General features: G+C 43.8%; 2 protein-coding genes across 2 annotated transcripts; both read left to right on the top strand.

Moving 5' to 3' along the window:
- Positions 1–15: 15 nt before the first annotated feature.
- On the top strand, positions 16–1,722 carry LOC123071328 (uncharacterized). Its single transcript, XM_044494871.1, has 2 exons — positions 16–225; positions 349–1,722. The coding sequence occupies exon 2, from the start codon at positions 374–376 to the stop codon at positions 1,445–1,447; it is 1,074 nt and encodes a 357-aa protein (XP_044350806.1). The 5' UTR covers positions 16–225; positions 349–373; the 3' UTR covers positions 1,448–1,722.
- Positions 1,723–4,681: 2,959 nt separating this feature from the next.
- LOC123067637 (uncharacterized) lies at positions 4,682–6,937 on the top strand. Its single transcript, XM_044490356.1, has 5 exons — positions 4,682–4,717; positions 4,895–4,969; positions 5,068–5,374; positions 5,860–6,215; positions 6,542–6,937. The coding sequence occupies exons 1-5, from the start codon at positions 4,682–4,684 to the stop codon at positions 6,935–6,937; spliced, it is 1,170 nt and encodes a 389-aa protein (XP_044346291.1).
- Positions 6,938–12,598: the final 5,661 nt, after the last annotated feature.

Raw genomic sequence — 12,598 nt, 5'->3', positions numbered from 1 at the left:
TTTTGTTCAGAACCAAACGCACGCCTAAGGGGCTGTGGCACGCCTCACCTTAGGCGTGGCACGCATAGGCTGGGATCCAAACAGCCCCTTTATCTCCCTCCCTGTAGCCAAAAACCAACGAAGGTTCCTTTTGGGATTGATCTCTTTGAGGCATTGTGATGTACTAATAACAGTTCAGTTTCCAGGATTCGTGTGATTCAGTTGAACCCCTATTCTCATCGCCAGGTACGCTCAGATCTTGGATCCTATTTCTCTATACATATGTAGATGTTGACTGGATCTTGGGAGAAGAAGAGTTGGATATCAACAATTAACTTGTCCATGTTCTTTCTCTTGATTATATATCAGGATAACGAAAGAAGATCTGGGAATAATGAATCGCCGTTTTGTGAATCTGCTGGTCAGTAAATCGGGCGACTGCCGCCCGGCCTTCAACCTGCATCGCATCAATCCGGCGAGCTTATTCTGCCCTACTAGATCTCTAAAACCAGCAGATCCAGCAGCAACAAAGAAGAAGACTCTGTCTCGGCTGCCTCCTGCGGCCATATCCTTCGAATTGCCCTGCCCGTGGAAGAAGTTCGGGTGGATGGATTTCATGGCCCGCAAGAACGACATCATTGCTGTCGACCATGAGGGCCACACCCTCCTCTACAACGGCACGGTTGGCGCCCTCTGCGCCATGAACAGGATGGTAGACCCCTGTCACAGCTCAATCTCCGTCGTTGTTGGGGACGAGCTGTATGCCATGGCCATCAACCGTGGCCTGCTGCCCAAGGTGGACTATTTTAAGGCTCTTACCTATGGCCGCTCGTTCGGCCACTGCCAGCCAGAGGACTGGCACTGGCGCCCTCTCCAGCCGCCTCCCCTTGAATACGACCACGAGAAGGATCAACGCTACAACCCCACTGCGGCGCCTGTGACACACCCCTGTGCTATTGGCGCATACACGGTTGTTCGTGATTCACAGATCTGGATATCTACAACGGGCGCTGGCACGTACTCCTTTGACACAACTAGCGGCGTGTGGAGAAAGATTGGCGAGTGGGCTCTGCCGTTCAAAGGTCACGCCAAGTATGTTCCTGAGCACGGTCTCTGGTTTGGCTTCTCAGACAGTGATGGTCAGCTCTGTGCTTCTGACCTCGAGCAGATGCCGCCGGTGCAGCAGAATGCGTGTGAAGACCTAGTCCTTCCTGTGCTGGAAGGTTGGAATCCAACGGGGTCGCACCTCTTGGCGTTGGGATCTGGTAAGTTATGCATCGTGAGCTTCTTCCAGAGAATTAAGCGGGTGAGGCCGCGTCCGTCGACGTGCTATTGGAGCTTCAAAATTGAGAACGCTGCTGTTCTTGCTGGTGTGGAAGTTGTTGCCGCAGGTCCAGGAATCCTCCGTATGGTCAAGCACAAGTCCAAATGTTATCACTTCGGAGATGATAACGTGAAGCTGCTGTGATATTGCAGGCATGCCATCTTTAGATTTGAAGACCCTGGTCTTAAAAAAAAGAGAATCTTCCGGGCGAGTCTCTGTATTGTGATCCTACTTTGTCTGTGGATGTGGTCTGTTTGTTGCGAGTTACTTACTCTTTATTTCTATATATGTGTATTTAGCTGTGTGCGCCCGCAGCAGCGCTGGAATCTGGGTTAAACCTTGACTGATTGTAACATTACCTCTGTGTCGCCCTTAACAGTGCTGGTAGGTTAAACTTTGACTGATTTTGTGTCTTGTTATTACCTCCGTCTCAAATTAGTTGTCTTAGATTTACGTATCCAGACACATTTTGTAAGGCTGATGCTATATGTGTGCTAAACAGCAATACAAAGTACATGGTTTAATTGCTATTGTGAAAAGTTCCCTTGAATAGTACCCCTCAAAAAAAAAAGTTCCCTTGAATAGTACCTAAATGGATCAGGAAAATTTATGCTAAAACAACAAATTCATTACAACATACTCCTGTAAGTCAATAACTAGGCTAAACATGTGAATGCTACTTTCTTTTCCGTGCTTGAGTTGTTCATGATTAATTTATAGTATCATACTTGCAGTAATATTTTTCTTCTAGTATGCTTCCGTTTTGCTTGTGCAATCAGTCTACCACCCATAATATCTGGATTCCGCCTGTCCTTTTTTCCTGCACCCTATGGATTCTAAAGAGTGGCTATTAGTTTGTGGATGTATTTCGTAAAATGTAATTGAGTTCAGCATATTTATTTTTTACTTTTGTATTTTTCTTAACGAAATTTGAACTGAAAACTGGTTGGATTCCTGAAATTTGTTCATCTATCGACCTTTCAGTTGCTGTCATTTTGATGTTACACTGTTTAGAAGTTTCTGGTAACTTGCGTTGTGATCTGTTTATAGAGGGAGTACATTGGACCATAGCAATCATAGTGCACGATCTGCGGCCAGAGCATTTGAATTAATAACCAGCTCAAGGTCGTATAACGACAGCCGTGTGCCGCATCGATGATTAACATCGAGTTACAAGGGCATGAGAAAGGTTCTCCGGAGACAACAAACAAAACATCCACAATCTGGTCAGAGAAAGAAACACCGACCAGATATAAGCATAAAACAATCTTCACATTGATCAGATAAACATAAAACAATCTTCACACTTACACAACATACTAGAAGAGTTAAACAAAGATCTAACGAGTTCGCCAATTTTGCACCGTCTCCTGATTACATCGCTTCCCGAAAACTTTACGGTGTTTGGTTCGGCTGGGCCGGTTTCCGTTGCCGTGTAATCGGATACGTCGCTTTGGAAAGCCCAAAACAGGGCATACCTAGTGAAAACAGAAAACGCTAGTCTCCGTAATTAGATCCACTTTCCCTTCCTCCGCTCGTCCCGACCTCGTCTCCACCATGAGCTCTCCCCGTTGCCGCCACGACCTCCCCTCGCCGTCGGAGTAGGAACGCCGGCCTCTCCCTCCTTCGCCGCAAGATCCAACATCGGACCTCTCCAAGCTCTGCCCCAAACAGCTGGTTGTAATGTCCCGGACACACTCGCCGGTGGTCGTTACTCCTGGCGGGATCTAGACTGGCCCCACAGATCAATACTAGTTTTTTCTGCGCACTTTGTCCTCACTCACGCGCACCCGGGAGCAACTTCCCGGTCGGTCACCCATCCTAAAACTACTCCAAGCTGAGCACGCTTAACTTTGGAGTTCTTTCCGAATGGGCTCCCGAAAAAAAGGAATTCCTTATTAATATGAGTAGTCTATCATCCCTAATAAGTCAGACTATCACACTGGTCCCCTTTCTTTCCTCGACGCGAACCTCCCCAGGATCGGCATCTTCGACAAGAACCACGGTGCGCCACCTCCCCTCTTCCCTCCCTCCTCTTCTTCTCGTGCTCTAGTGCCCGGATTTATCGTTTCCTTTCTCCGATCTGGAAGATCCAAGCGTTTTGGTCGTACTGTACTCTGATTAGGGCTTCATACTTAGTCGACCAGTTGAGATTTGGGTACTGTTCATGGATGTGCGCATGACTGGAATATTTTGATGGATTCTCTGATGGAATCAGTAATTTTCGCTTCCTCGTCATACTGTGATTTGTTGTCCCCAACAAATGAGGTGGTCAGATCCTTTTCTCTGTTGGATATAGATAAATAAAGTAGTTGTATTGGATCACACTGCATTGTACCGTGCTTATATAGGCTGCTTGTTGCTCAATCAGAATTTGATGCTTGAGAATTGCATGGATTGCTCATTTTGTATTGTACTGTACCATCTCACTGTAAATCTGATGCTTACTGCATTACCTAGATTTTCTTGTGCCCTTTTGTTTTGCGAGGGTGATACTATAAGAGAATAGCTATGGAGGAGATAATATGAATAATATGAGTCATGCATGCCCTTGATAGGGAAGAGGCTGCTTGTTATTTAAAGAACAATTTGATTCTACAGTTTCTTGTGGATCACATATGCTGTACTGCACCGCTGTTGTGGTCTCAATGAGAGTGTGTGATGTATCCTGTTTTAGTTTGTTAGGTTGCAAAAGAAACATGTTTGGAGCTGTCTTTCCTTTTCATCTCTATAGCTTTGCACTTGCCCTGTAGTGAGGCTGGTTGTTAAAACTCTGGTACTCGTTTGGTTTCTTTCTTAATTGATTGGAGCCGGGGGTTTGACCCCTTATTATCGAACAAAAAAAATGATGTACTGTACTGTACTCATATAGGTTGCTTGCTATTTAAGCAGAATTTGACGCTTCAGAATTCTTGTGCCCTTTGTTTTGCTGAGAGTAATTTCATGAGCTAAGGAATATATTGTACTATACTCATATATACTGATATATACTCATATGACTTCAAGATACACAATATTTATAATTTTGTGCTGCATTTTTATTTTCAGCATTATGGCCCGTCTTCCTTTGGCCACCACGAGATCTCGACGAAGGAATTTAGCATTTAGGAATATTTCGATTAGCATCATGCTTGTGTACTACTCCCTCCGTCCCAAAATAAGTGTCTTGAGCTTAGTACAGATTTGTATTAGAGCTAGTACAAAGTTAAGACACTTATTTTGGGACGGAGGGAGTATTATATATGGTTATTATTTGCACTAGTCTACAAAAGGAGGTTGTGGAAGATAGAAAAGAGGATTAGAAATAGAGAACTTAGAGCCGCACATCTGTACCAACTCATTGGGGAGAGTGATGTAGCTTGCATACAGGAGCTTCGCATGGACAGGAGGACATTCCACAAATTGTGTGAGATGGTTAGAGTTACTGGTGGTCTAGAGGGCACAAGGAACACATCGTTCGAAGAGATAGTGGCTACATTTCTCTACATAATATCACACCATCTAAAAAATAGAACAATCAAGAAGTTATTTTACCGAAGTGGTGAGACGATAAGCAGAAATTTCTATAAATGTTTGCTGGCTGTTTTGAAGCTGCACAACCTACTACTTAAGAAACCAGATCCTATACCCGAAGATTGCACGGATAATAATTGGAAGTATTTCAAGGTAAATTATCTCTGCATGGAAATTTTAGTGTCGGTCACATGATATAATCTGATTAGCAGTATAACACACTAATATCACTCATGATGTTAATGTTGTAGAATTGTTTGGGTGCATTAGATGGTACACACGTCAAGGTTACCGTTCCAGCTAATCTAAGAGGGAGGTATAGGTCAAGGCATGCTGATATTGATACAAATGTTTTAGGTGTATGTGCACCTGACATGCAGTTTATTTATATATTACCTGGCTGGGAGGGTTCGACACATGATGGTCGTGTTCTTAGAGATGCTATTTCGAGGTTGGATGGGTTTCGAGTCTCTCAAGGACAACGCTACCTTGTTGATGCTGGCTACACAAATGCAAATGGATTTTTAGCTCCTTATCGAGTTCAAAGGTACCACTTAGGTGGTTGGACTGCACAAAACCCACCACGCAGCGCAGAGGAATATTTTAATATGCTGCACGCTAGAGCTCAAAATATTATTGAGAGATGCTTTGGAAGACAAGGGCCGGTGAGCGATTTTGAGGTCTCCATCATATTTTCCTACCAAAACTCATTGCCGGATTATAATGGCATGCGCTCTATTACACAATCTGATTTTACAAAATATGGCTGAGGATCCACTCGGTGGTGAGGATGGGATGATGCAAGATAACATGGAAATCTTGGAGGGAGAGAACGATGAACCTGAATTTATCACTCATATATCAACATCTAATGAGTGGACTAATTTCCGGAATACTCTTTCTCAAGGGATGTATAATAGCTATAGAGCTAGAGGTCACTAAGGTTTGTGTTTCGGTGGATGATTGCAGATGCACATACATGTTTGTTTTAATTATAGAAATCTGAATATCTCGTGAACTAATTTAACTTGTGCATTTTGTAGGTATGGACAACATGGATAGCTCAAGTGTTGCACATGGCAAGGGGGGGGGGGGCAAAAGAAAGTGGACAACAGTGAAGGACGATGAGCTAGTCAATCTCTATGATCTGTCATTGGATCCATGGTGGAAAGGTGATAATGGTTTCAAGAATGGGTATTCCTCAGTGCTGGAAAGTAGGTTGGCTGAAAAGCTACCTGATTGTGGTCTTAGTGCTGCTCCACACATTGAGTCAACGGTGAGATACTTTAGGACCAAGTATGGATCAATTGAAGTTATGCTTAAAAGAAGTGGGGTTTCTTGGGATGAGAATAGGAAAATGATCCAGTGTGAGAAGCAATCATACGAGGAACATTGTAAGGTATATAACTCCAGATGCCTATTATTTTTGCATTATATTCTCTACTTGTGGCCATATGGATTATCCAGTTGACATCTCTTGTATCACTACTTCTGCTAGAAGTGAGGTCCTATTGGATACCTCCTTTCCCTTCCAGTCACATTATTTCATAGATATAGTGCTTTTCTGGTTCACTGCATGATTTTTCTTTACCTTGTAAGTTGTCGCACCGCATGACCTAGAAAACTGAGAACGTATGGAACTTCTTGAACAATATTTTATCTATTGATTATGGTTGTAGTAGAGTTAACCAAAAATATGATTTCCATGCTTATTGTCTTTTGCAGCTTCACAATGAGGCCAAGGGCTTGTATGGTGTGCCGTTCCCTTATTTTGATAAGTTGGCTGCAATTTATAGCAAAGATATAGCTGCTTGGGAGGGTGCGGAAGTTTTTGTCGAAGCTATAACAAATTTGCAGAATGAGATTGTCACCGAGGATGAGATGAATGATGAAGAGGAAGATGACAGAACGTCAAGAGAGACACCTAGACGGTCTGTTGACAGCCATGTCATCGCTGATTCTACAAACTCTAAGAAGAGAAAGAAAGGTAACGAGTCTCGTAGGTCAGAATCAACTGATCCTTTTCTCACCATGTTTGGAGATGTAAACAGCCAACTGAAGAGTGTCACTCAGAATGTCGGCCAAATGGCAGCAACAATGGAACGCGAAGCTATTGCCTAAGAGAAAGCAATGGAGGAAGATCCTAGACAGAAGTTTAAAGAGAAAGCTATCAATGAATTATCAAGGCTTGGATTCACTGGGACTGAAATCATGAATGCTACTAGCATATTTGCCAAAGCTCCAGAAGAAATGCATATGATGCTTGCACTCCCACAGAATCTGAGGAGGGGGTATGTTAAGAAAACGCTTGGTAAGTTAAATTCATGCACTATTACCTTGTTCTGATGTTAAGTGATAGTTATGTATTGTTATCTTGTTCTTTCTCTCTTAAAAAGAATAGTCTGAGCAATACTTCACCGTTATATGTCATACCTTTGTTGAACAAAACCTATGTGATGTGACTGAACTTGCTTGTATAGATTCCAATAACTAGGCCATGCACATTGATTTATGTCAGAAATGTCCAACACTGCCATTTCAATTTTTATTGTCTATTGTTAGGCAGATTTCATGTGTGTTGTCATGAAGAGATGAAATCCAACTTGCTATTACAATATCCTTCTTAGATCTGGGACATTCAAGATTTGTTTTTCATGGAAAATCATATATGCAAAGCTTTTACATTTGCAATTCTTTAGAACTACAACATGTCTTGTTTAGAGAAATGACAAGTTTTTGTTGGTCCAATGATGTGCTAGATGATGCAATTAGAAGATAAGGAACTGCTGCTACTGATGGTGATGAGGAGCTGATGATGTGCTAGATAATGCAATTAGAAGATAAGGAACTGCTGCTACTTGTGGTGTTGATGAGCTGATGTGTTACCAGGTGGATATCACATGAAAAATGTTATTGCTACTCTTCAACAATGAGAAAATGATCTGTTTTGTTGGCTATTAATTATGCATGTGTTAATGCATTTTTAGCTGCTGACCCACTTATGGAGTTAGCTTGAATTTGTTCAAATATTTATCTATTAAGATCCATCAGAAAAATCTTGTTACCTATGAGATATGACATGGACATGTCAGCCATGTACAAATCAGCGTTAATTTTGCATTCATTGTCGTCCATTTGATGAGATACTACTACTTCTGCTATATTGTGTAATCCCAATACATGGGTCAACCAAACGCTGCATTGTATTCAGAATGCATACCTTTGTTCAACCAAACAGAACACGTGTTCACTCAATACACCATCTGATACAGTGCAGTCTGATTACAAAGCTGAATACGTTACCATAGGCGAACCAAATGCGTTGTAAGCTAAGAAACAATGCGTCTGTTTGTGCAAAGCAAAGGTATGGAAATTGTCGGGATCAGGGCTCCGCAGACCCAAACAAGGTTCGAACTCTGGGGCATGTGTGAAGGATCTTGTCTAGCCGCGGCTCGCTGCTCACCGCCCCACGGCTTGACCCCGACAAGTTCGTGCGAGCGAGAAGAAGTGGACACGGTGGTTTACCCAAGTTCGGGCCACCTTGCGGTGTAAAAGCATACTCCTGCTTTGTGGTGGATTGCCGGTGGATTGCCTTGCGAGGAGCATGAGAATGAACTAGTATAAGTGTGAGCTGCCTCGGGCGAGCTTGATGGCCAAAGGATTCAATCCCATCTCTACGGTGGAGACTAGCCTATATTTATAGAGGCCTTGGTCCTCTTCCCTCATAGCTTAGGCGGGAAGGGATACCACAACAACCAATTTGAAGGGGCACAGGAGTACACCCTATCCTGACTAAAGGTGGTCTTCGTCTGCAAAGCCTTTGGTCGTGACGCTGTGGTGGGCTCGGTGATGACCTCCGTCCTGCCGAGCCAGCGGCCTTAGTCTAGAGTGGAAACCTTCGAGGATTCCTTGGGAACCCACGTACATCCTTAACTCCTTAGCACCAAAGAGAAAACTGTCCTCTCATGCACCCGTTCGCGCCCTCCTGGCCTTGGTCGTCATGGCTCATGTCATCGCGCTCCTCGTGAGGTGGGATGCTTGCCTAGAGATATCCGCTCCTCGGGAGGCAGCCTTGGGAGGCCGCTCCTTGGGAGGACTTGATGTCGTTTGACTTGCGAGGGTCTTGTCCGTGGAATCTTGTAGCTAGGCCGTACTGGACCGTTGATGGAGACACGCGCTGGGCCGCAGGCAAACAGGTCTGGGTACCCCCGGTCCCAGAACACCGATAGTAGCCCCCGGACTCACAGCACGCTTGACCTGGCTTCGAGGCGAAGGCAACAAAGGGAGGGCGAAGCAAAGCGGGCCAGGCTTGATGCGTGGCGCACGTCGGGACGCTGACGCGCCCACTTCCCCACATCTCCTCGGCAACCGCCCTGACTGACAAAACCTGGCACGTAGCAGGTGTTGGGGAACGTAGTAATTTCACGCGGTTGATGTAGTCGTACGTCTTCACGATCCGACCGATCCAAGCACCGAACGTACGACACCTCTGAGTTTAGCACATGTTCAGCTCGATGACGATCCCCGGACTTTGATCCAGCAGGGTGTCGGGGATGAGTTTCGTGAGCACGACGGCGTGATGACGATCATGATGTTCTACCGACGCAGGGCTTCGCCTAAGCACCGCAACGATATGACCGAGGTGGAATATGGTGGAGGGGGGCACCGCACACGGCTAAGGAACGATCACGAAGATCAACTTGTGTGTTCCGGGGTGCCCCCTGCCCCCGTATATAAAGGAGCAAGGGGGAGGGGGCGGCCAGCCAGGAGGAGGCGCGCCAAGGGGAGTCCTACTCCCACCGGGAGTAGGACTCCCTCCTTCCTTGTTGGAGTAGGAGAAGGGGAAAGAGGGGGAGAGGAAGAAGGAAAAGGGGGCTGCGCCCCTTGTCCAATTCGTACCAGAGGGGGGGCGCATGCCTCCTTCCTTTTGGCCTCTCTCCTCTATTCCCGTATGGCCCAATAAGGCCCATATACTCCCCGGCGAATTCCCGTAACTCTCCGGTACTCCGAAAAATACCCGAATCACTCGGAACCTTTCCGAACTCCGAATATAGTCGTCCAATATATCGATCTTTACGTCTCGACCATTTCGAGACTCCTCGTCATGTCCCCGATCACATCCGGGACTCCGAACAACTTTTGGTACATCAAAACATATAAACTCATAATGAAACTGTCATCGTAACTTTAAGCGTGCGGACCCTACGGGTTCGAGAACTATGTAGACATGACCTAGAACTATTTCCGGTCAATAACCAATAGCGGAACCTGGATGCTCATATTGGCTCCCACATATTCTACGAAGATCTTTATCGGTCAGACCGCATAACAACATATGTTGTTCCCTTTGTCATCGGTATGTTACTTGCCCGAGATTCGATCGTCGGTATCTTAATACCTAGTTCAATCTCGTTACCGGCAAGTCTCTTTACTCGTTCCGTAATACATCATCCCGCAACTAACTAATTAGTTGCAATGCTTGCAAGGCTTATAGTGATGTGCATTACCGAGTGGGCCTAGAGATACCTCTCCGACAATCGGAGTGATAAATCCTAATCTCAAAATACGCCAACCCAACATGTACCTTCGGAGACACCTGTAGAGATCTTTTATAATCACCCAGTTACGTTGTGACGTTTGGTAGCACACAAAGTGTTCCTCCGGTAAACGGGAGTTGCATAATCTCATAGTCATAGGAACATGTATAAGTCATGAAGAAAGCAATAACAACATACTAAACGATCAAGTGCTAAGCTAACGGAATGGGTCAAGTCAATCACATCATTCTCCTAATGATGTGATCCCGTTAATCAAATGACAACTCTTTTGTCCATGGCTAGGAAACATAACCATCTTTGATAAACGAGCTAGTCAAGGAGAGGCATACTAGTGACACTATGGTTGTCTATGTATTCACACATGTATTATGTTTCCGGTTAATACAATTCTAGCATGAATAATAAACATTTATCATGATATAAGGAAATAAATAATAACTTTATTATTGCCTCTAGGGCATATTTCCTTCAGTCTCCCACTTGCACTAGAGTCAATAATCTAGTTCACATCGCCATGTGATTTAACACCAATATTCACATCTGTATGTTATTAATACCCAATAGTTCACATCGTCATGTGATCAACACCCAAAGGGTTTACTAGAGTCAATAATCTAGTTCACATCGCTATGTGATTAACACCCAAAGAGTACTAAGGTATGATCATGTTTTCCTTGTGAGTGAAGTTTAGTCAACAGGTCTGTCACATTCAGAGCCGTATGCATTTTCCAAATATTCTATGTCTACAATGCTCTGCATGGAGCTACTTTAGCTAATTGCTCCCACTTTCAATATGTATCCAGATTGAGACTTAGAGTTATCTGGATCGGTGTAAAAGCTTTCATCGATGTAACTCTTTACGACGAACTCTTTTATCACCTCCATAATCGAGAAACATCTCCTTAGTCCTCACTAAGGATATTCTTGACCGCTTTCCAATGATCTACTCTTAGATCAAAATTGTATTCCTTTGCCAAACTCAGAGCAAGGTATACAATAGGTCTGGTACACAGCATAGCATACTTTATAGAACCTATGACTGAGGCATAGGGAATGACTTTTCATTCTCTTTCTATTTTCTGCCATGGTCGGGTTTTGAGTCTTACTCAACTTCACACCTTTGCATCACAGGCAATAACTCTTTCTTTGTCTGTTTCATTTTGAACTACTTCAAAATCTTGTCAAGGTATGTACTCATTGAAAAATCTTATCAAGCGTCTTGATCTATCTCTATAGATCTTGATGCTCAATGTGTAAGCAGCTTCATCGAGGTCTTTCTTTGAAAAACTTCTTTCAAACACTTCTTTATGCTTTCCAGAAAATTCTACATCATTTCCGATCAACAATATGTCATTCTCATATACTTATCGGAAAGGCTGTAGTGCTCCCACTCACTTTCTTGTAAATACAGGCCTTTCCAAAAGTCTGTATAAAACCATATGCTTTGATCAACTCATCAAAGCGTATATTCCAACTCTGAGAGGTTTGCACCAGTCCATAAATGGACCGCTGGAGCTTGCACACTTTGTTAGCTCCCTTTGGATCGACAAAACCTTCCGGTTGCATCATATACAACTCTTCTTCCAGAAAAACATTCAGGAATGCAGTTTTGACATCCATCTGCCATATTTCATAATCATAAAATGTGGCAATTGCTAACATGATTCAGACAGACTTAAGCATCGCTACGGGTGAGAAGGTCTCATCGTAGTCAATCCCTTGAACTTGTCGAAAACCTTTCGCGACAAGTCGAGCTTTGTAGATAGTAACATTACCATCAGTGTCAGTCTTCTTCTTGAAGATCCATTTATTCTCAATGGCTTGCCGATCATTGGGCAAGTCAACCAAAGTCCACACTTTGTTCTCATACATGGATCTCATCTCAGATTTCATGGCCTCAAGCCATTTCACGGAATCTGGGCTCATCATTGCTTCCTCATAGTTCATAGGTTCATCATGGTCTAGTTACATGACTTCCAGAACATGATTACCGTACCACTCTGGTGCGGATCTTATTCTAGTTGACCTACGGGGTTCGGTAGTAACTTGATCTGAAGTTTCATGATCAATATCATTAGCTTCCTCACTAATTGGTGTAGTGCTCACTGGAACTGATTTCTGTGATGAACTACTTTCCAATTCGGGAGAAGGTACAATTACCTTATCAAGCTCTACTTTCCTCCCACTCACTTCTTTCGAGAGAAACTCCTTCTCTAGAAAGGAT

Source organism: Triticum aestivum, chromosome 3B (assembly GCF_018294505.1).
Source record: "Triticum aestivum cultivar Chinese Spring chromosome 3B, IWGSC CS RefSeq v2.1, whole genome shotgun sequence".
NCBI lineage: Eukaryota > Viridiplantae > Streptophyta > Magnoliopsida > Poales > Poaceae > Triticum > Triticum aestivum.
The sequence above is the reverse complement of the archived record's forward strand: the minus strand, read 5'-3'. Positions and strand labels throughout refer to the sequence as shown.